The sequence below is a fragment of the Tachypleus tridentatus genome, chromosome 2 (assembly GCF_004210375.1).
Source record: "Tachypleus tridentatus isolate NWPU-2018 chromosome 2, ASM421037v1, whole genome shotgun sequence".
In the NCBI taxonomy this organism is placed as follows: Eukaryota; Metazoa; Arthropoda; class Merostomata; order Xiphosura; family Limulidae; genus Tachypleus; species Tachypleus tridentatus.
This window is the reverse complement of record NC_134826.1, coordinates 96,214,216-96,238,172: the sequence shown is the minus strand read 5'-3', so window position 1 is coordinate 96,238,172 and position 23,957 is coordinate 96,214,216. Positions and strand designations below refer to the sequence as shown.

General features: G+C 31.0%; 1 protein-coding gene across 3 annotated transcripts in view; it reads left to right on the top strand.

Moving 5' to 3' along the window:
* Nucleotides 1-2,871: 2,871 nt before the first annotated feature.
* The window catches only part of LOC143244624 (catenin alpha-like), a 61,677-nt gene continuing 40,591 nt past the window's right edge, over nucleotides 2,872-23,957 (top strand). Inside the window, exons 1-7 of one of the 3 annotated variants that reach the window (XM_076489643.1) lie at nucleotides 2,872-3,199; nucleotides 8,752-8,881; nucleotides 9,564-9,753; nucleotides 16,961-17,127; nucleotides 17,598-17,717; nucleotides 19,099-19,188; nucleotides 23,730-23,900. In XM_076489643.1, the coding sequence (XP_076345758.1) occupies nucleotides 8,774-8,881; nucleotides 9,564-9,753; nucleotides 16,961-17,127; nucleotides 17,598-17,717; nucleotides 19,099-19,188; nucleotides 23,730-23,900 (846 nt within the window). In that variant the 5' untranslated portion in view covers nucleotides 2,872-3,199; nucleotides 8,752-8,773. Of the gene's footprint in view, nucleotides 3,200-3,733; nucleotides 3,864-8,751; nucleotides 8,882-9,563; nucleotides 9,754-12,806; nucleotides 12,895-16,960; nucleotides 17,128-17,597; nucleotides 17,718-19,098; nucleotides 19,189-23,729; nucleotides 23,901-23,957 lie in introns of those variants that run through there. The other 2 variants (XM_076489642.1, XM_076489644.1) reach the window with 2 other exon arrangements.

Sequence of the window (23,957 nt, the reverse complement as noted above, 5' to 3'; positions counted from 1 at the left end):
GTTCTTTTGATCTGAAATATTTTAAATATTTCCAAGGATTTTCAGAAGGTTTTCAATTCTCTTTTCCCCATTCTCGATGTAGTTAACGGGCTGAACGTGATATTTGAGACGTTGGCATACATGAAATTCATCTCGAAACAAACGGCCTTTGTAAAACTTATTGTCCCTGTGGGATCTAACAATCCAATCATAAAAGTGATGATTGAATGCTTTATAATCATTCTCAATGGTTTCAGTTTTGGTTATTTCAGTTTTATTGTACTTTTTGTCACTTTAAATTGCACATTTTAATGCTTTTATACTTTCTTTTTTAGCTTTTAAAGTAACTAAGAAAAGAAAATGGCTCATATAAATTACAAATATATTTAGTTGTAGAATTAACGTTGTACAAATAAAGAAAGCAATACTTTAAAGAAGTGGTAAATTTGACATTAAGAGGTCTACTACGCCATTTCTCAAAGTTGACTACTTCTGATGTTCTACAATGTAGATGTACTACTTGTTTAGTCTCATATCGTGTAGTATCCCAGGAGTGTTTGACTCTATTATGATCCAGTCACTAGATATAAATTTATTAACATGATTTGCTCTGCAAAATTGTCATATTTGAAACAAGAGGATATGGAAGAGCATTGTTAGGCGTGCTTCAATAGTCTTCATAAAGATGTCTCCTTTCTTCAAATTCAAACAAGTTACAATACATAACTGAATCAATAACTTACTAAAGCTATTTAATTATTTATTTCCTTTTTAGTAGGTTTTTACAATAAGTGCTTCCATTATATGGTTGACCTGTTTTATTGCTTTCTTATTATAAATATATTTCATATTAACTTCTATATAAATGCTATAGTTTTAATTTTTATCAAGAATAAAAGTATAAGTTATCTCTATAGAAAGACAAAGCAGTCAAACCAATGTTTTGGTGTGCATACAGATATGAATCTTTATAAAAAAAACAGCAATGTCATAATTACCTCTTATTAAAGTTCAAATATATTATTACATATTTTACAAAGATATTATGTTATTAATGAGATTCAGTTTACAATACTAAGAGTATTTAATTCCAAATATATTCAAAATTACTGGTGATTAGTTTCTTAACGTTACTATAGCTACGCCTATACCTGATAGAAATTTAACTCATTCACTTAGTTTTATAATGATAAACTTTACCTTGAAAAAACGTCAATAGCGAAAAAACTTTATGTGATAATGAACTGAAATAAACTAGACAACCGAATAATATCAGAAGTTTTCTAAGGATAAACAGGATAAATACATAATCCTATTGTGTTTTAGTTGCTCAAACTTACCACAAGAGACCAAGAGGGTGGGAACTTTATAGTTAGTAGTGTCTTCACGTGTAAGAATCGGTGCTAAATCAAATTTATTATTTGTTTGTTGTTAAGCACAAAGCTAAACAACGGGCTACCTGCGCTGTGACTACGAAACACTATCTTTAGCGTTATAAGTCCATAGACTTTTTGCTGAGTCACTTAGCGGTATACTTTTGTAATGTTAATCAAATTTGATACTGGGCCTAATATATCATTACTAACTTTTAGGATATATGAAATGTTGTAACTCAGAATATTATTCAATCACTTACGTCCACAAAAGTGGGATTTATATATTCGCAGGTTCAAGATCAGTCATGAACACCACTGAATAAGGTCCGCTCTTTCAGTTTGGGCCAGGAGTGGTTAAGAAATTAGAGTTATTAAAATGTGAATCCAAGAATCCATAGTACGAATGAATAAGAAAAACAGATAAATAACGCTCTCTGTACTTTGAAACTAAAGATATGTCATAAAAGTGACAGTGAAATTCAACTATACGATCAAAGAAAAGCAATCCCAAACTCAGTGGTATATGCACTATTTCCTACTTTTTCTGTGGTCTATTAGTTTGAAATTTAGGACGGTTATGTGTATATAACACTTTGATAATTTTTCACTAAAGTTCTAAAACAACTTTTCACATCTGAGGATGTTACAACCGAAATGATAAATTCCGTTATTAGTTGGTAACTAGTTCTAATTTAGTGATGTTCATTTTAATTGTGTCAATTGCAGGGGCGGTGTTTTTCTTATTATACTGGAGCCGCGGGCAGAATTCAGTAAGTGTGAACCCATAATGATAAGAAAACTCTGAAGTAAATTAAAAGGCGTAGTAGCATCGGGGGATCTACCATATGTGGGGATCGGTCATTTTCCCAGTAGATAAGATTGCCTGTGATAAAGTGTAAAGCAAGTACTGTAAACAGTGTAGAGCTTATATAGATATTGTAATTTAATATATAATAACACAATTATGTAAATACTATAGGAATAGCACTTTTAGAATTGCTTTAGCAACTTCAACAATATCTGCTAAATGCTGGTAAAAAATCAGTAGACAGTACAATAGAGAAACAAAAAGGAATTATGATATAAGTGGTCAAACTCATAAAGTCTCAAGTAACGACATGATTCATTATCTGTTTATAGTTCTGGTTGAAAATATCAAATATTATAAGATTACTGACAGAGTAATTCTGTTAGACCATTTTTAATATTATATTTAAATTAACAAACAGAACCATGACGTCATAAAAATAATGTTAACACAAAGGAATGTAAACGAGAATGTCTGGCTGGCTTATCTTTATTATCATATATGCTACTACTTTTTTCCCTCATTTGTTTGTTTTTAATCTAAGTAAAAGAATAATTAATTAAAAGCATAAAAAATTACAAATTTAATATGAAGATCAAATTTTCATACATTATGTCTTGTTGAAATGTCTTACAGGTAACCCCATAAAGTGTGCTATATAAAAAAGCATTCCTCTACTTCAACTATTAGCATGTTTAATACAAGATAAGATAAAGAGGTTAAGGTCCACTTTTACTTAGAAACGTTACCATTTTATCTATTAAGCAGTTTCTAAATAACATGATAAACGATAATGCGTGCGCATACAGTAACCGAAGTTCAGTATAATTCTCATTAGATAAAACGATTTTTGTGCAAAATATTTTAAAGTTACTTGCGTTTTGTCATAAACCGTGGGATTATTATATACATAATTAAAATTATACATAAATAGAATGATCTAAAAAAGACAGCAAATTTCACTGTAAAACATTGGTACTTTTTTACATCAAAAGGTGCTTAATAACAGATTTCTGAAATCAGATTCCAGAAACTGGTAAGTTTATTATTATTTTCTTTGTAGATATATTTCATACCCAAATTGCGAATCTTTAGTAGGCTGTAGAGGTTTTCCTAGCTTCTCATCAGTACTTGCTAAATGCTGGTGAAAACCCAATACACAGAACAATAGAGACCCAAAAAGGGATTTCTATACAGGTGGTGAAACGCGTAACGTCTCGAATCATAATTCATTGTCTGTAGCCAGTTGTGGACATGGTTATATGCATTGTACTGCATTCATCCTTCTGTGATATATAAACATACCATGCTTTTATTACCCTATTAGTTTTGCTACAGTATTCTCCGAAGTTTCTAGTTTTTCGTGTGTCTGCAATTTTCACACAATACACGATCAAAAAAAGTCGTTACGTTGATTTCAATCTAACTACCTTTACTTTTTTGTCATTCTCTGGAACTAAAACCTGCTATGCCTTTATATATACATATAAAAAGGTATCTTCCAGTTATAGGTCAGGTGATATCATGAAATTACAACATCCGTTAAGTTTGAATAAAAGTGTGATTAGTGCTAGTCGCTCTGTGTACATCTTTTTAAGTCAGGAATGTTAAGTGCAAATAATTTGGTAGATACTTTTTATGAGAAAAGTTTGTTATATGATATTGACCTTTACAGATCGAGGAGAAAAGAACGGCAAAAGGTACATGTACACTCCCTGTTTGTATTATAATAAAGGTTGCTCACTTGTATTTTTCACTGTGTACAGTCTCTGTCTTTTCTTATGAGCTAACTAATCCAAAGATATTAAATACCTTGTCAATTTTTTTTTATTCGGAAGACCTATGTCATCATTCTTATGATAATTAGTTTGACCTGATTACATCCTAGAGTGGATAATAAAGAGGAAATTTTGATGTGATGGTATCTTATTGTGAGGTTTTTCATATTAAAATTGTATATTGCTTTTGCATTTGAATTAAATATTATTTGTTGTTAAAAAAATGAATTTCCAAGACCCAAGTGATATATAAGCAAGAGGATGGATAGGTAAATGGAGTGAGTTGGCTAGATAGTTGTGAAATATTGGAAAAGTCGGCTCCTAGACAGTTCTGTAAAGGTCAATGACTTTCATCTTACTGTAGTCTAAGACTCTAGAAAGATGGTTTTCGATGTCTAGTGTACTCAGAATAACTGTTCATGCTCTTTTCTGAAGATCAACTTTAGTAAGAGGGAAACATAAATGACCAAAGATTACTGTAGTGGTGCCACCCCTGGTAAGTTTGAAACTGAGTAGGCAGTCAATATAGGAACTCCAGACCCTCACTAGCCACAATAACACAATATCAGCTCTGGTTGAAGTCATCTAAAGATACTGAGGAGCGACTGTAGTTGACCTTGGTTGGTAAAACTCATAAATAGAATCTATCTTATTTTTAAATAAGACAGTGGGTACCTAACAGTGAAAGGGGGGAGATGAATGATGAGGCAGTTGTGCAACTCTCTAGGCCAATAGGTAACCTATCAAGATGACCATAGATAGTGAGGGAGACTAGGTTTCACAGAGTCAACTGACAAACTATCAATGGAAGGTTACTGCTGTACCACTGATTTATGGTGGAAAACCCTACCATTCTCTACTCATGAATTTAATGATCTTGTCCAGGTAACAGCCAAGAAGCTGTGAGGAAAAGGTCTGCCCAAGACTAGCTCTGTTAGTGTGAGGTAAACAGATCACCCCCTTTCAAGATTCAAAAAGTGTAGAGTAGGAAAACTGAGACCATTTTTCTAAAGTATTTCACAAAGGTAATTGATTGAAATTGTTAATCTCCAGAACATACTGTATAAAGGCTAATCATGAGTCAAGATAGTTTCTCTAGACACAATCATGTACTTGAACAATGTATAACTTTGGGACTTTAAAACAGCTTCGTTGAGTTGCACAAAATAAGCTATGGAAAATCCAACAATCTATTTGATAGAGTTCAAGGACCTGAAGAAGGATGTTACAAAACGTTTGATTGCTTGCCTTAATGAACTACACTGTTTGCATGATAAGACTTAATATTTAATGCCTCTGACAGATTACAAGGACAAGTTTTGGAAGGGTTATCCAGGGAAGCAATAAGCAGTTTTCATAGTAATGGACTGTTCTTGTGGTAGTAGTTCTGCCATTTCCTCAAAACTATTTTCACAATTGGCTATTTCATTCTGTCTTGTGAAGTATTGCTGTAAATGTGTGACAAAGTGAAATACAGTTTCTCCAATGTTAAGTTTGACTTTTCTAAACTTCCAGGGAAATCCTTCTTTGGTAAGCTCATAACACTTTAGCTTTCATACCTCTTCAGGAAATCATCCATCTCAGTTTTCTGTTCATCAAATTTTAGCAGCTTTAGTTGGGTGGTCCTGACCCTATTGTTATTCTTGTGTCCTTCATCTTTCTCTTGGGTAAGCTTAGCAATCTCAATTTATGGTCATATTCTCTATTTCTAGTTTCTCCTCTCTTTCCTTTTCTTCTTTCTCTTTTTGAGCTTGTGTTTCACACTCATATTCTTTTTTCATTCTTTCTATTTCTCTTCTCTTTTTCAGCCTCTTCTTTTTCCCTTCTTTTGATATTTTTATTTATATAAGTCTTGTTGTTTAATAAACTCTTGTAGATCGCCATCCATAAGCCCGAATCACTATCCACTTATTACAAGACATTCTTTGATAATTTCGCTTTTAAAAGTCACAACAATGTACTTTTATAGCTAAATTCATGATCATGTAGTCTAGAACTAAAAAATGCTTTCTTTCACATGTATTTAACATTCCATGCAATATTAGATATTCTGATACAATAATATTCAAGTACGCCAATGATGAAGTCATAAAGTTTTAGCAATATGAGGTGACAATCTCACTATTGTAAATAATCTCTAAGTCATAAAAGCTGAACTATGCAACTTATAAAAGTAAACAATGTAAGAAAATTTATTAAAAATACTTTTTTTGAAAATAACTAAATATGATATCTACTATATTTAAACTATGTAACTTATAAGGCTGACATGAAACTGAAACAATTGTGTATATCTAACAAAGGCAAACCAAAGCTCTTATACATATATTTTATTAACAAACTTCTTAAACTTTTATGAGTTCCAATTGTAGAACATATTTTGCACATGGTCTAGATTATGTGCAAAATTCAGTCTGATGTGTTATTTTTGTAGCTTGATCAGTCAAGCTGTTTCAAGGTATAGTTGCAATATGTTGTGCTCAACCTTGCATATGTAGGCTATCTTGCAACTGTCACATGGAGTAGAGATACTTCCACGTTTTGATTTTCCTTTACTGATTGGCCAGCAGCATTGAGAATGTGTGTTATGAATGCAGTTTTGGTGGTATTAGATCAGACTCACTCCAAAATGTTTGATCTTAAATGCCAGAAATTACTTTAGAAAGTACCATAATTGTTTTAGTATGTCTGTGACTGCTGCTCTTCCACAATTTATATTAACTTCATTTTACTTTCAAATTCTTTGTATTATTTTTACTAATATTCACTTCTCAGTCTGAAAGACATGAAATGTACAACAATTGTATGTGAGCATGAAATAAAAATTTAGTTGTGTTAACCAAACAAGTAGTTTACTTGCATGCCATTTTTCAATTAGGTGTATCATGAAGGTATAATTTCATAATTAAAATAGTTACTAATTTCACTCTTCTATAACTAGCCTAGAATATATATTTAGTGAGATATATTCAAGATATATTTATAAATTTTCGTTCAGGTGTTGTGAATATAGCCACGACATTTTCTTTACTTGAATGTTGACCAGCAGTAAACATGTGCTACTTCTTGTAAAAGTTGTCACGTGTGTCCATGTCCACTCTTTATGAGGAGGGATCAAGTTAAAATAAAGAGTGACATGGCTACTTGTACAAATTGGTACGAGTTGGGTGTTTTCTTATCCATATATTATATTTCAAATAATCAGTGGCATACATAGATTTGGGTATGGAATACCACACAGAGACCCTTTGACCGATTTGATTGCAGTTGTCATAAGTCTTGCTGTGCTAATCTTCTGTGGATTTGCCTCAAAAATGTACCTAATCTGTCAAATGCTTGATTTCAGAATGACATATTTCTTGTAGTTAAATTATGGAAAGGATTGTACTTGGTGGACTTTGATTTTCAAACAGAATATTGGTTATGGTATCACACTATTGGGTCACAATAATCAGTGATGACGAGAAACCCACTTGTTGAGAAATTTATATGCAAAAAGTGTTTTCTCAGCCCAAACGAGCCGTTTTTGCATATAAACTATTGGGTCACATTTAGAGTAATACTAGTAAGTTAGATTATAGCCATTTAGGATTGAAGACATAAAAATTGCTGTCCAGAGACTGAATCTTTATTGTTTATAATTGTGGATTTCAAGGGTAGATGTTTTTATTGTTAATTGATCAGTCAAGTGAGATCAATGAGAAAACAAAATTTAGGTTAGGTGTGTTATCACAAAAGTTGAAAAGTTTGAAAGAATTTACTTTTAGACATATTGGTTCAGACTATATGGAGTTGATTAGTGAAGGAGAAAAATTTCTTGAAGTGATTCTGGGCAGTTTTTTATACCAAGGAATCCACTATAAAGAATGATATTTTACACTTATTGTTAATGATTAATGGGAAACATTTTGGAAAAATGATCCTTGAATAAGTAAGCTTGATAGTTTGTTATATGTTGAGTTTTAAATGTGGTATTCAGATGTACTGATATCTAAAAAATGTAAAGATTTTTAAAAGTAACACAGGTTCAATATAGGTAACTAATAAACAAATTAAATGCGACTGCAAAGGAAGGACACAAACACATGTGAATAATAATTAAATAGTTATTCACAGTATTTATACGTTTTATGTATTTACCAGAATGGCCAGTTTACAGCTTGTTGTTAACTCCTGCTGGCTGCTAGGATAAATAAAAACCTTATTTGTAGAACGGTGAGGGTTATGATTTTTCATACTTTCAAAGCAGACAAAAGATCTAAGTATGATGTTCTATAGCCCCTAACTATGTACACTACCGACTGTTTCAAATAACATCTAAAGAATAAATCCACAACTTGTACAAAATTTGTACATCTGGGTCACCCCCTTTAGATGAGTTTCCCCTCAAAGTGTGTACCAAGATACAGATCCCAGTGATGTTTTCAGATGAAGTAATTTTCCCAGAAGTATAAAATAGTTATATCTGATAATAACATCAGATTCAACTAGGAACTTTGTGTAGTCATTTGTATTTGAAAATTTTACTGTGGATAAAAAATAGCAAGACTGGACAAGGTTAATAAAATAGATGGCAAGGAGTTAACTTTATGACAAATTTTGTTCTGAAATTTATAGCAAATATTACTTTACAGTTAAATGTGAGCTTTGTTTGCTGTTGCCTTTAGGAATGTTTGTTTTATGACAAGATTAATTTACCTCAAGGAAAATCACCTTTTCAGTAATGCTGATTAGAGATTTCTATTCAGATTTTTTTTCTTGTAATATATCATAAAGAGAAGAATTGTTTTTTGAGTATTATTTTTTTCAGCTACATTAAAATATTCATCATCATGTCTTCTGAACAAACACAAAAAACACTAGCCATTATATGGAACCCTAAAGATGTGGAGATACAAACTAAATCCATTGAGAAAACCCTGAGGCCTTTGGTTATCCAGGTATTTACAATTTTGCTATTTTTGTTTTTGCTAAGAATGGAAAATGTAACTGACCTTCTGCTAAATATTGTGCAATAATCTATCAGCACATGAAAGCATGATTTTCAAATAACTGTATAGATATAAGTAAGAACAGCTGGTTGTAGATGGTTACTATCAAGTACAATTAGTAATTAATATGTAACCATTACTGATGTAAGAATATAGAAGAGAGTTAGAATTGCTTAATGATACTGTATTATTTGGGATATGTTAAAATGTTCATATAAAGACAAGATTAAAAGTGTTATAATATGCAACTTCAGGGTCTCTTTATCAAATTATAAATGTTTTAGGCTGAAATTTAATATACTGTAAGCATTTTCTTAATATAACATAAAAACTAACATCCCAGTTGTGAAAAACTCTTGAAGCATGGTAAGATTTTCTTTATACGTGTCCCTTTATTGCACTTTGTAATCCATAAAAATCTTCATTAGAAGAAAAAAATTAAATTGTGGGAAGTCTCAGCCATGGTTCCAGTTATAGTATTTATTTATTTAAAAGTGGTCAGCCAGTGGAAAAGTTACAACATTGAAGGAATTGAAAAAGGTTTATATATGTTACTTGTAGCTTACAGAAGCCAAATGTCATCTTATTACCTCTTAACAATTAAATGCAATAAAATTAACTTTTGTTCCAGATCACAACCTTGGTTAACTCAAAAGGTCCTTCCAGAAGGAAGAAAGGCTGTTCAAAGCGACCCCAAGTCCTTGTAGCTGCTATTGAGAAGGCTACAGCCAACTTTATCCAAGCTGGTCAAGAAATTGCTGCAAGATATCCTCAAATGGAATCTGAGCTGATGTCTGCAGTAAATGAGGTTCAGGAAGCAGGTGATTTGTTGATTTCCTTATTTTTGGGATATTAATAAAATTTGTTCAATTACTTGATTCATTATATTAATATATTTTTGAACTTATTAAGTCCCAATTTAAAATTCTCTAATACCATTTAATTTAGAAAAACATTTTGAGAAACTTTTCAAATACATTCTCTCCCATTATCTAAAACTTTCAATGCTTTTTATAATACCATTTATACATATTGGTTATTTCGTTTTTTTATTTTTGTCATATTATAATTTATTCACAATTTTAGAATATTTACAAGATGATACCACTATCTTCTCTACATATCTGACTTACAGATTTGCATGCAACTAGATATGAAGAAAGCATTATTGCATGATGATGCAATCATTTATTTAGCCTTTTACCAACAGGAGGACAACACACATTCCTATGCACTGACTGCATCTATGCGTATGCATCGTGAATAATCATTCTTATTTTTGGCACTATATTTACCATACATATTCAAAATTTTTCATCTGTGTTCATTTTCAAGAGATTTGCATCTTTCACGTAACTTTCATTTTGTTCGTGGCTTTTACTGGCTCGTTGATTGTCCGAATCATTGCAGTTGTTATTCATCGTTTTATGAACCATAACTTAAATAGTGGAACTTTAAATTCCATCCTGTCAGTCAAAATTATTCCTCAACAATTAGAAATAACCTATTGAACTACCTTATTTACTTAATTTGTTTTGGATACTACTTTACCATTCAACAGATAACTTTAACCTTACAATCTCTTTCTGGATTTCTTTTCAGGTATGTTCCTTTCTTTATTCTTTGCTTATGTTCATTATTATTATTATTATTCCATTTCTTATTTTATAACCCATAATTCTTGGGATTTATCTTGTTATTTCTTCCTGTTTATCCTTTCTCTGATAACTCCTTTTATCACACTCAAATTCTTCATCTCCCTCAAGTTCATGCCTTATTTTGTCCTAATTTGTACACTTGCTTCCTTTTCTTTTCTTGATTATTTATATTTTGGCATCTATCTACCCAGCTTAGGATTCACGTACTTTTAACCTCTTCTTCACTTCTAGTTCTATTTTCACATTATATGTCAATATCTATCTCTACCCATTTCTACTTCTTTTCCTATTCTACCTTCTATCTATGGTATTTCTTCCTGCTTCTGTTGGATTCTGTAGACATTTGATTTCTTCCCTGTTCTACTTCTGCTTTATCCCTCCGTACTTTTTCCCTCAACTGTTGGGATTCACTAGGTTGGGCATTTTTATTTTCTTCTACCATTCCTTCTCCATCTTGTAGGTTATCACTAGTGCCAAAACCATCAACTGTAGTGTTAATTTCGGTAGGGTATATTATCTTTACTCACATAAATAACAATTTTCCTTCAGTGCTGACCTTTATATGCAGAAAATTTTTACACCTGACACAAATCTTTTATCTTTCCGCAACTGGAATTGACTGATTCCAGTGACTCTTTCACGCAAATCAGCACATGACAACCTTCCACCAATAATATTAAATGTTCTATTCAATTATACTGAACTATCACTTCTTCTTTGGCAATATTCATGTTCTAACATTTAGTTTGTGATCTTTTCAAGTGTTTTATTTTAATATTTTTCCGTATCTCTGTATTAATTTATCTCAACAAGTTTGCTTTCCATTATAGTAATATTTGTAACTGTTATTTTATATTTCCACCCCGTTAAGAAATTTATTATTTCATTACAGAAACTTTGTATTTCTGTTGACACAGTTTTGTTTAGTTATTCATTATGTATTGTGAATTCAATTTTACTACCTCAAAGAGGGTATGTTCTATTACCACATTTAGAGAGGCTTCAGGTCAGGCTCGGCATGGCCAAGCGTGTTAAGGCGTTCGACTCGTAATCCGAAGGCCGCGGGTTCGAATCCCCGTCGCACCAAACATGCTCGCCTTATCAGCTGTGGGGGCATTATAATGTGACGGTCAATCCCACTATTCGTTGGTAAAAGAGTAGCCCAAGAGTTGGCAGTGGGTGGTGATGACTAGCTGCCTTCCCTTTAGTCTTACACTATCAAATTATGGACGGCTAGAGCAGATATCCCTCGTGTAGCTTTGCGTGAAATTGAAAAAAAACAAAACATTTATCATCTTTCTATTTATTTGGGTTATGTGAAACTATTGAGCTGAAGTTTACACAAACTTATCCCAAAATTGTACATACTTATTGTTTATTTAAGTTTTGAATTCAGTGCATAGTGATATTCTTTGTTACCTATTGTTATATTAGGCTTCCAAAATGTTTATTTTTGGTTCACTTGTAGTTCTGATCCAGCATTCCCAGGTGGTTAGGGTGCTCTACTCGCAGACTGAGGATTGCGGGTTTAAATCCCTGTCCCATCAAACATACTCGCCCTTTCAACAGTGGTGGTGTTATAATGTAAGGTCAATCCCACTATTCGTTGGTAAAAGAGGAGTGCAGGAGCTGGCAGTGGGTGGTGATGACTAGCTGCCTTCCCTCTATTCTTACACTGCTTAATTAGAGATGGCTAGTGCAGCTAGCCCACTTGTAGTTTTGCGCAAAATTCGAAAACAAACAAATTTGTAGTTCTACTTCTGGGTTAATAGATTTTTAGGCTAAGTATATTGTTTACGATTAAGGTTAATAAGTGCCTATTATGGTTCAGTTTAACCCTGATTCTATTTACTAGTTCATTGATATTTAGACTAATCTTTTCTTTAACACATAAAACGTATCTGTATGTTTATTTTACTGCACAATTTATTAATATTTCCACTTTTTTGACTACTTCGTTTTCGATTTTTTCACATAGTTTATACTTCTTACCATTAATTTATGCTTTATACTTTTTGCCCTTTGTTACATTTAATTTATAAGTTATACTTCCTGTTCTTTTTAGGTAAACAAGAGATATAAACCTCCACACACTTATCATACATCTCATGAAAGGTCTCGTTCCAGGTACTTTGTTCTTGTTGCTAATTGAATTTCCATTTCTTATACTATCTTTGGTGGCTCTACCTCCTGGGGTACTCTTCCAAGTGAAATTTTGAATCTTTTTCACTTCCCACCTAGTTGCCTCTTTTGTTTTTAGACTTTGGTTCATTATCTTCTTGCCCTGATTGTTTTTAAGCTCAGGTAAGTATACATTAATTTTTCTTTTTTCTTATCCTATTAGTCTTCTTCCACAAAAGTTTGAGCATTCATGTCATTCCAGTTCAGGTCTCTCTGACTGATCTTTCCTGGACAGCACTGCTTTGGTATTCTCGGATGTTACAGCTCAATTTTTTCTTTTTTTCTAGATCAACTTTATAAACCTACATATTAGTGCCAACTATAGCATATTTCTTTCGACCTTTAGCTTCTTACCATCTTCCACATTTCTTCTCACTGGGATCTGTATGACCTTCTAGGTCCAGTACATGTGAATTGCTTATTGCTTTTAATACCTCTTTGCATTAAATCCAATTCTCATTTTTCCTCCCCTTCTTCCACTTTTTTTTTTTTTTGTGATTTTATTTTATGCACATACCCATTGGCTTTCGACTGCAATTTGATTGGCCTTTGGTTTTGGGCAGTCAGAAGGTGACTGTCATGCAAACGTGAAAGGATAGTATCTCATTGAAAAACTACAAATGTGTTTTATAAAAGCAGATATTCAGTAAAAGAAGAGCATTCAAAAGCCTGTAGAGGCCTTTTGTGTAACCAATACTGAAATGCTATGCCACTATGGCCTTAGAGGAACATTATTGGACTTCTGTCTAAGGGTGGTGGTAAGAGGTCTGAAGCTACCAAAAAATGTGCCTTAGCTACCCATGAACCAATCAAAGAATGCTCACTGTTAAAATTGGTTCACTTCCTAGGTACTACAGTATGTGTGCTAACAACATGTAGTGCAGCAACTTCAATTTTTTGCCTATCACATTCTAGCCTCCTCACTGGGAAGAAACTGAATAGAGTGGTGCTATCTTCACCTCTATCATCTCTGTAACGTTTTTGATATATACATATGCAATGTTTTTGTTTTTTATCTCTATAATGTTATTGTTTAAGTCCTGTGTGTAATTACTGTATTTAATTTTTATAGATGATTTTAAATAACCATTCTTACCCTACATATGCCTTGTAGTATTTTCAGATTGACCTGATTTCAATCAGAGGATTATGAGTAGGATCTATAAAGAAATGGGAGTTCTGACAAAATCTTTATCACAAAGCAATGCATGGATTTCTGTCTTTAGACTAATTCTCATCTACAAAAAAAAGACTAACACAATTTTGCACCTAACCACAGTCTTTATTCACATCAGATCTCGTTAGCACTTGAACAAGTGCTTCTGTGCTGTATTCTCAATTGAGATAGAGATGGAAAATTTTACTTGTGCACTTTCTAGAATCTTCAGTTGTTGAAGTTGGAATCTACGTTTGATGTGTCTATGCTGAATAATATACAGTTCATGAATATCTGTAACTATTCTATATTAGTTCTAAATCACTTCTCTAGTATTTTAGAGTATTTTCAATCTATGAAGTATTCTCTTGGGCTCTCCAGCAGATTTTTATTATTTTGAATCTAATTGAGAATATGTATTTAAAGAAAACAAATTTTGGGCTACTCAGTGTATACAAGTTACCCTCTCAACTATGTATCACTTTAAGTTCGTCGAAATGGCAAGTTATACTCTTGTGATACTATCCAACTCACCAACAGCAAAGACCACTTTAGCTTTGTGCTAAACAACAAAATTATAAATACAAGATTCAATGTAGAGACATTTACAAATTGGTTTTAGTTAGAAGTTTATGCACTTTTAAGTTTGTTTAACTACAATGGTCACTTATACATGTAACTTAGGAACTGTGGGATAACAAATGGCGACTTTGGTGTGACTTAATAGTATGGTATTTCGTTGGTTTTGATCTCATCTCATGGGGTGTAGATCAGTTTATCTTGTTATTTTTCAGCAGTCAATTGAATACTTACATAGTATAGAAGCTCACCAATGAAGTGTAGAATTGCAGTTATAGAATACAGACAATATATTATTGTACACTTGCCACTAAATTGTTTTCTTTGGTAGTTCCTGTTTGAATATATTCTCTGCATAACATTGCCAGAACATACATTTTAGAAATGCTCAATACTTTTATGACAGATATCAGTGTACTTGAATACTTTATTTATGTACTTGTTTCATTTTCTACTGGAATGGTTATCATAATTCAAGTACATGTTTTATTGTTCATTAAATTTCATTGTCCAGTTCCAGATGTTAGTTTTAGTTTCATTAGACTATCTTTATTCATATCTTGATTCACTCAACTGACACTGGATCTGGCCATCTTGATACAACTGCTAGTTCTTTGGTCTTGACCTGGTTGTTTTTTGTTGTTTTTTTATCTACTAGTATTAGTTGGAACTATCATGATCATATTTATCCAGCTATTATTTTTAGTCTTTACATATATGATGTTTGTTATTCAAGTTTTAGTTTCTGTGGTATATTCAGGGTAAAACTTAATCTTCAAATTACCAATCCTTAAGTAATGTTAAATTGAATAATATAACTGCATGCAAAGTGAAATGCAAGATGAACTATCTTTGATTAAAGTACTTTACACAAAGGAAGTGTGTGTACCTGCATTTATTTATATAAGACTGTTTCTTTTAATGGACTCTCTTAACTGTTTTTCCTTCAATGCTCTTTTCCAAACTATTTAAATCCAACGGTTATTAGTTCCCAAGAAATGTCTTGTTTACTAGCACTATCCATGTGATTGACCATCCTAATTACATCATAGGTGAGGCCATAACCTTTAGATATCGCCTGAATGGCCACTGAATGTCATTGCTGATGACTTTGCACAATGTGCAGTATTATTTATGACACTGCACAACAATTTTTTTTAAAAGTTTTTGCTGATTGTGACAGGTATCTGGTGGGTATGCACAAATATAGTTTTGGTTTTGCTTCATCATGTAGGAACTCTGAGAAATAGACAGTTAACTGTTTACTGGCAATAATGTATTTAATTGCATTTATGTTTCTAATATGCTATTAAGTTCAACATAGTTAAAAGTGTTTTGCTTCTGATTTTCGTTTGTATTCAATGTCCAGTGCATCACGTTGCAGTGTCCAACAGTAGTCAGCAATCATTGACGGATTCCAGTTGTCTTGATATCGTTTTTCCATTGTAGCAATGTCCTGGTGAAACTGAAGGTTTCAATGAAACAGTACATGATGGCAAATATGGATGTGATTTTCATGATCAGCAGCCAAAAATGTATAAGGAACACCCAACAGAGTTCAAGAAGCAAAAACTTTGTTGTGCAGTGTGATCAGTACAGTTATTATCTATGCAAAAATAACAAAGGAACAAAGACAGTAGAATCACATAATTCTAATGGCTTCACATGTGTTAGGTGAATCTGTTTGTGTACAGAACAAATAAAAAATACTATAATATTAAAAGACAAAACAATACAAGGTATATTTATGTATATATCACATCTCTATCACGAATAGTTATTTCTATTCTTATGGTAGTTTTAACTTCTGCTTCACTTCATCATCTTTATTGAACTGGCTGTTTTAATGCATTGCACTGTGCAACAATATTTTTACCTTTTTCTTGTTCCTGGGCAGAAATTGTTATTTCCCAATTGTTTATGCCTAAAGTAAACATAAAAGACATTTTTTTCTTCAAACTTTGCTTTTATGACTTGGGAGTGTATAACGAAAACATGATCGGAGACTATACTTGGGGGGTTATATGTGAAAATGATTTACTTTACAGTCGCAAATCTCAAAAAAAATACTCACTTCTAAACATGTTTGTTCATTTTTGTATAACTTTAGTATAAATACATGTAAATTTTGATTCATATGTTATTTTATTCAGACCGTATGTAAATGAAAATGTGCAAATTTGCCCATTTTTACATAGAAAATAGGTTAATTTCTAAATTTCATTATTCATGTCACAAAAGCAAAGTTTGAGGGGAATAATTGCCATTTTCTGTACTTTTACAACATAAGCAATTAAGAAATAACACATACTATCCAGGAACAAAATTTGTGTTACATAGTGTTATGTTCACTTTGTTATTAGTGGATGTTCCAAGTTATCTAAAGACTTCTGTAATTTTGAAGTATCACTTATATGTTAAAACTTATCATTTGCTCTAAACTGATTACTCCAGGTGAAATAATGAGCATATCAGCAAGACACTTTGCAGAAGAGCCATGTTCTTCTCCATGTCGTAGTAAGATGGTGAGAGCTGCAAGAAATTTGTTATCTGCTGTAACAAGACTTCTGATAGTGGCAGACATGACTGATGTTCAATTACTTATGAAATCCCTACAAAATGTAAGAAATAAACAAATTTTAATAATTGAAGTTTTTTTCCAGACAATTATTTTAATATATAAATAGTGACATTTGGATTCACACAATTTATGAAAAACATAACAAATTACAATCAAGAAACGTTTGATTATATTCTTAACCAGTAAAGAGCCTTTCAGGATGTTTAGTTACAACTACAATTATTTGTTACATTGTTTTGTATATAATATGACAAAATTTGAAAAGATGTAAGTTAAATTTAAAAACAAATATCTGAACCCACCACTGGAAAACAATCATTTGTTTTAATGCTCTAGTGAAAAAAAAAACAACTTATTTATTACACTACATTGCTGCTTATATTATTTATTTTGAAATTAAAATGGAGGTTATTACTTAAGTTCCAGTTTTGATTGTACAAAATAAAGAAATGTACCTACAATCTCTGCAATAGGAGATAACATTACTTATGCATGTATTCCCTGCTGTAGCTAGAATATGACTTGGAGAGAATCAAGAACACATCTAGCCAAGCAGAATTGATGGAATCATATAAATGTTTTGAAAAAAAAACTAATGAGTTATTGTACAAGGCAGCCAAAAGGCAAGCAGTAAGTATGTTCTGTGATTGTCATAAGAATCAACAAACTAATAAAAGTAAAAGCTTATTTATCCCATCAGCTTTAACAATCAAGGATTAAACAATTTAACCTTACTCATTAAACCTGAATAGTTTTCTCTTTCAGCAAGATGACAGTAAAAATTAAGATATAAGAATCGACTTTTGATTATTAATAAGAAGAATGTCATTAAATAGTCTTTGTCCTATTGTGTATCAAATCCTCTGTTTTATTGTTTAATGGAAAAAATATTTCTACATTTTTAATATTCACCTATAAGTTAGTTAAATACTGCTATTAATAAAACTACAAGTACAATTTCACTTTCGTTAAGTAAGCTGTTAAATTGAAGGTTGAACAACATATTGCTCTTAGGTTCACAAAGTTTGACTTCCTTGTACTCAAGCCTTTGCTCTCAATCTTAACAATATTTTCACATTTAAAATGGTCAGCTATAAGCTTGAATGGGTCTTTTGCAGTAAGCAAGATGAGGCTGTTCTGTTGGAACTTATAAGAGCAGTTTACAAAGTTTAGTAATGTGAAGAAAATACATGAAAACAGAAAATGACAGGACAAGGTATTTTATACAATCAAAACTACTTAGGACACAAATTTAATGGCCATGCACAAAGTAAAGAAAAATGTATTTGCATTGTAGAAGTACTGTCATGGATGTAAATACATTAGCCACAGTTTTAGTGTCCTTAGTTCTCTCTATCCCATACAACTCTGCCTGAAAGTCTATTGTATGTGTGTATATGAATTTATCACAATGAATTTTCTACACATAACAAAGTATTATTTAATAATTAAGTTTCACTGCAAGTCTAGACAACAAAAGAACTAAAATATTATGTATCAAAGTGAACAATGGGAGAATTCACTTGAAATGTGATGCTTCAAGGTAGCAATTATTGTAAGAAGTTTTCATATAGTAATTAACATGGTTGAAGCATCCAAAAAAATAAATGACAAAGAGCTAAAAGATAAAACTATGTGTCTTATGATTATTTATGCCATAGTTTTAACTCAGTATTTTGTGTTATTCTATGAAACATATTATCAAATCTGTATGTCATATACCAAGTCACATTTCAAACTTGTATGGAGATGTACAGCAAGTGTAATTGTAAGTATTACAGGAACATCAAAAAATTATAAATGTTTAATCAGAAAGCCCTTATAAGTTTCCTGATTTTTCATTAGGATAATGCAATCATAATATTTATTTCTGAAATTTTTTTTTCCAATTCTTGCTTTTGGTATTTCAGTTGTAACTTTTACTTAATTTAAAACTTATTTAATAATAGTGAGATTTGTTTTATTAGATTCTGTGAGCTAAGTAGAAACATATGCTTAATTTTAATATCAGGAACTGAAAGATGTTTGTCTTAAAGAAGAGCTTGCTGCTGCTCGAGCTCTACTGAAAAAGAATGTGGTGATGCTACTGACAGCTTCAAAGGTGAACTAGCTTAATCATATTATATCTTAAATTATGATTTGGATATAAGTATACGAGTCTAACTGAATGTTTTATATTATTAAATTATGTTTTTAAGCCAAATTTAATTAGAAAGTATAAATTTCTTTAGTGGTCACCCACGTATGTTTACTCCTCTACTAGTGCTTTTTCTACCCATACCAGCCATTTTTAAATACATAATTTTCTGTACAAGTGGGTTTTCTCGTCATCATAGATCAGCAATGTTAAAGTTTAAAACGTATTATGCATATTATGATGTTTCAATCAATCTTATGATTTACTAAAGTTTTGAAACTGGAGTGTTTTCCACCCATGATATTTTAAACTAAAACCTAAAGTAAATCACTTAATATTAATATGTTAAAATGTTTGAAATTTGTTATTCTTTCAGAAGTATAACTTTTTTAAATGTGGTATTAAGTGTGTTTTCAAGGTTTTTAGAAATAAAATTATATTATTTTAAAACAATTATCAAATTTTAAAAACCTTTTTAAAAATAAAATTTATAGTGTTAAACACTACAGTCATCTTATTTTGTTTTAAATACATAATTACTAATATAAAATACTAAAATTTTATAGCCTATTTCCCTTTTACTTGCAAGTGACTTATAAAGGTAAGAGTGTGGTTCTTGTGTACATGTATGATTTCATAAAAATAACCCCTCGGTGGACACAGTAGATAGTCCTGTATGGCTTTGTTATAAGAAAACACACACACACATACACACATATAAAAAAATAACTTAGAAGGTTCAAAACAAATTATTAAGCTGAAGTACCCATTACATATAAATACCCTTTCAGATGTTTAATATACAAAATAAAATGCTAGTAGTTAAGTTTGCGTGAAATACCTTGTTACTTTTAAAATATGTTGTTAGTCCTGGGTATTCTTGATTTGAAGTTTAGTGCATTATCACTCACTTGAGATTTTCGTCATAAACACCTCACTAAACTAATGTTTTTGAATTTTCAACAAGGAGGATTTAGGTTTTTCTGACTTACATGCTACTTTGATTGACTGTATTTTCAGGAAAATGGATGTGCAATGATTCGTTTACGTTTGTTTTTCTCTTGTTCAACAAATATTATTACACTTTATTGTATGGCTTTCTTCTCTGCATGGCATGATTTACTTTGGCACATAAGTTGGTATAATTGAATCTTCTTTGTTAATTATGCTCCTGAATTATATCATTTGTTGGTCTTTGTTGTTTTCTTCCATTGTATTGTAATCCACATTTGTAGAGAATGCTGTAAGTAGAGTTTTCACTCTCCATTTTTTAATTCTTTCTTTTAAATGAGTAAAGCTGGTTAGTAACTAACAAGTTAAATCTTAAACCTAGCCAGATATATGAATTAAATTGTATTTTGCTTAATCTATTTTAATCTTAGGATTTCTATAGGTCAAATAGAATCACCTAAAAACTTGGAAGCATATACAAAATTCATCAAGCTAAAATACAACAACTAAAGCAATAAATGAAGAAAATTTGTGGTAATATAAACTGTGTTCAAACCAGAAAAATAACTACATCATAACAATTGCTTTTATGATTTTGAAAAACATGATGCACACTGTAATCTCAATTCAGCTTGAAAAACTTTTAGAAAAGTCTGGTTGAGACATCGGTGTATTGTTTCAGTTGTTGGGCATTGTTTATTGTTATTTAATTGTTCACTGATAGTTTTCAGTATTATTGTTTAGGATAGTTATATGAAAATCATGCACCATACAATAATTAAATTAAATGATAAAAGTAATCTACTTTTTACTTGTTTCTTAGAAGTATAATTTGATATCTAAATTTGGATATCCTTTCATTCTCATTGTCCTCACAGTTCTGATCATCACAATACAAACATTTTCTACTAAATGATCACATGATTTGATGAGCCATCTTAGGGCAGAGTTTGAAGCATATATGAGTTGTTCTTACAGTTAATACTGGACAGTTTATTTGATTAATAATTACAATATATTATAAGAATATAGAAGCCTACTAAATATTTCCAGAGTCATAGTATTATTCATGACCATTATACAAAGAAAGAAAGGTTTCAAGCTAAAGCATTCCTGGCAAATTAGTCCTCATCTCAAACATCCCTTGTAATTTGACAGCACGATTGAAGAAAATAAGTATTAATTGGTAAAAGACTGTTTCATATGTAGTTGTTAGCTGGTTGTTCAGCTTTGGTTTTAAATTTCAAATTACAGTTGAATACTTTTCCTTTATTATCTATTCATCTATCTCTGAGTCTATTATTTTGAAGTGTTTGATATTTTCTTTTCACTGCAGTCTTTGTATAAATAGTTTTTTATTCCAGAGTTGTAAGAAAGAGGGATGTTTTGGACATGCTTCTTAACTCTGGTAGATGAAATTTGTGTCCTTGACCCATTGTAGCCATGTCTATGTTATGGATACCTGTACTGATGCACCACCAGCAATTGTTTTAATAGAGGTATTTTGTGTTTGAAGAGGGAACAATTACATATTCGTTTGTTTGGTTTGAAGATCACTTATAGGCTGACTTGTGGATAACTTGATTAAAGAATGTTCTGATTTTTTTCTATTTAGTTTGATGCCATAAGAATCAATGAAGGGTAATATCAAAGTCATAGGAAATTGGGGAACATTGAAGGCTGGAATCTTGGGGTTGTAAACATCATTAATATATTTCAATGTATTCTAGAAAAAAATATGTTGACTAATTACTTTGTCCTTGGTGTATGCCCCCCCATGACACAGCAGTATTTCTAGAAACTAGGTTTTTATACCTGTAGAGGGTGTAGCTTTGTGCTTAATAATAAACAACAAATCCTCAATATACAAAGATGTGGTACTGAAATATTCCTTTTATAAACAGTGTATCAACAAAATGTCAAAGTTTTATAATACTCCTATATTCAACTCATTATCTACCAATATACAATAAGATTACCATAATACTGCAAAATTCATCTCAAGGAAATATGAAAGTGTACGTTGTGGCCACCATGGGTTTGAAAAGAATCAAACAGAAACATAATTTTATAGTAGGCTATGAATTGAAAATCTAATAAGCAGGTTATTTACAACAATTATCAAACAAGCTTTCTATAAAATAAGGTAAAATAAGCAGTCTTCACAGAGATATGTAAAGGTATGAGAAATCTCTGATATTTGCATAAATACTTGCCATAATGATATTATAAGTAATCAAAACAGCCTATATAATGAAATAAAGATGTAGAATTTTGTTTTGTGTATTATAGGACTAACTGTATACACAGTTATGACCAATAATAGTATGAGGTTCATAATATTAGATTATAGCTATGTACTCTGTTTATCTCTTTCAAAAACAATAGTATCATATTAATCAAGAGTTTTTGAATGACAATTACATGAATTGATATAAATTTATAATGATTATGTAAAATTATGTACTGAGAAACTTTCTGGGGTTCATATGGACTCCAGGTGTGATGATGAGGGTTAATGTAGTTAGTAAAGGCTATAAATTTGCTCCACATAATTCAATAAATTTAAAGCTACATGAGTTCAAAGTATTGTGGAAACTTTTTAATACTTCAGAAAACTGAGTCTCAGTAAAGAATTTTTTTTATGACATGCACAGTTCCCTATTATCCATCAAGTACTTATATATATATATACCACATTTCAAATAACAGTCTTTCTGATCACTTTTCATAAACAAAGAACCACACTTTAAGAATTATCTAACAATGATTGAAACTATATTAACCAAGTTATGGAAATTTTTAGGTATTTTCATGATGTTTTTAATCTGAATGAATGATGACATTTCTCAGAAATATGAATCAGACAAATCTTAGTATAAAAACAACTGTTAAGGAAGATTATATTTTTTTACTTAACAAAAGTCAATTATGTTAAAGAAGTTTACTGTGAACTTAATGCCAGGTTCTAATTAATCAAGATTTAACACCTCAGATTCTGAAACGTTATTAAAGAATACTGGTGTCACCTTCTTGAAAATGATAAAATCAACAGAAGTTTCTTAGAATATGTAATACTCAAAATTCCTAACTTCTTCCAAAAATTCATAAAAACTAATCATTTTGTTCATTCTATTATAAGTTTAGCATGATCTATAAATAAGCCATTATTTTTTTTATCTAGAAAAATGGAATACTTAAATGTGTAGGTTAATCTTTACAATGTTCAGTCCTATTGTAATAATATTTATTTTCAATTTTTTTGTTTTTATTGTATTGTTAATATCAGTGTACTGATTCATTGTAGCTGTGAGTAATCTACAAAGATAACCTTATAACCTTATTAAGGAAGTATTATATACTTATATGTAAAGATGTCTGTCTAGAGGAGTTTCATGATTATTTAATGTTATATCTGTTATGAAATTGTTAACATTTTTTAAATATTATGTTATTATTTGAATATATCAATCTATACCACTGAATTTTTCAAATTTAATTTTATTACTAAAAATTAAAAAGTATGAGGTTTGTTGTTTTTTTTACTATTTAAGGTCTACATTCGTCATCCTGAACTTGATGCTGCTCGAGAAAACAGAGACTACATTCTCAGGCAAATTTGTGAGGCAGTAAACACTATTAGTCAAGTGGCTCAAGGACATGCAGTAGGTATAACAAATCAAGGTGATCAGCAGGGGGTGTTAGCAGCTCTTGACCAGTTTGATGTAAGTATCAATATTGTATCCATCAGTGATTTAGTAGTTGATAGTGGATTAAACAGA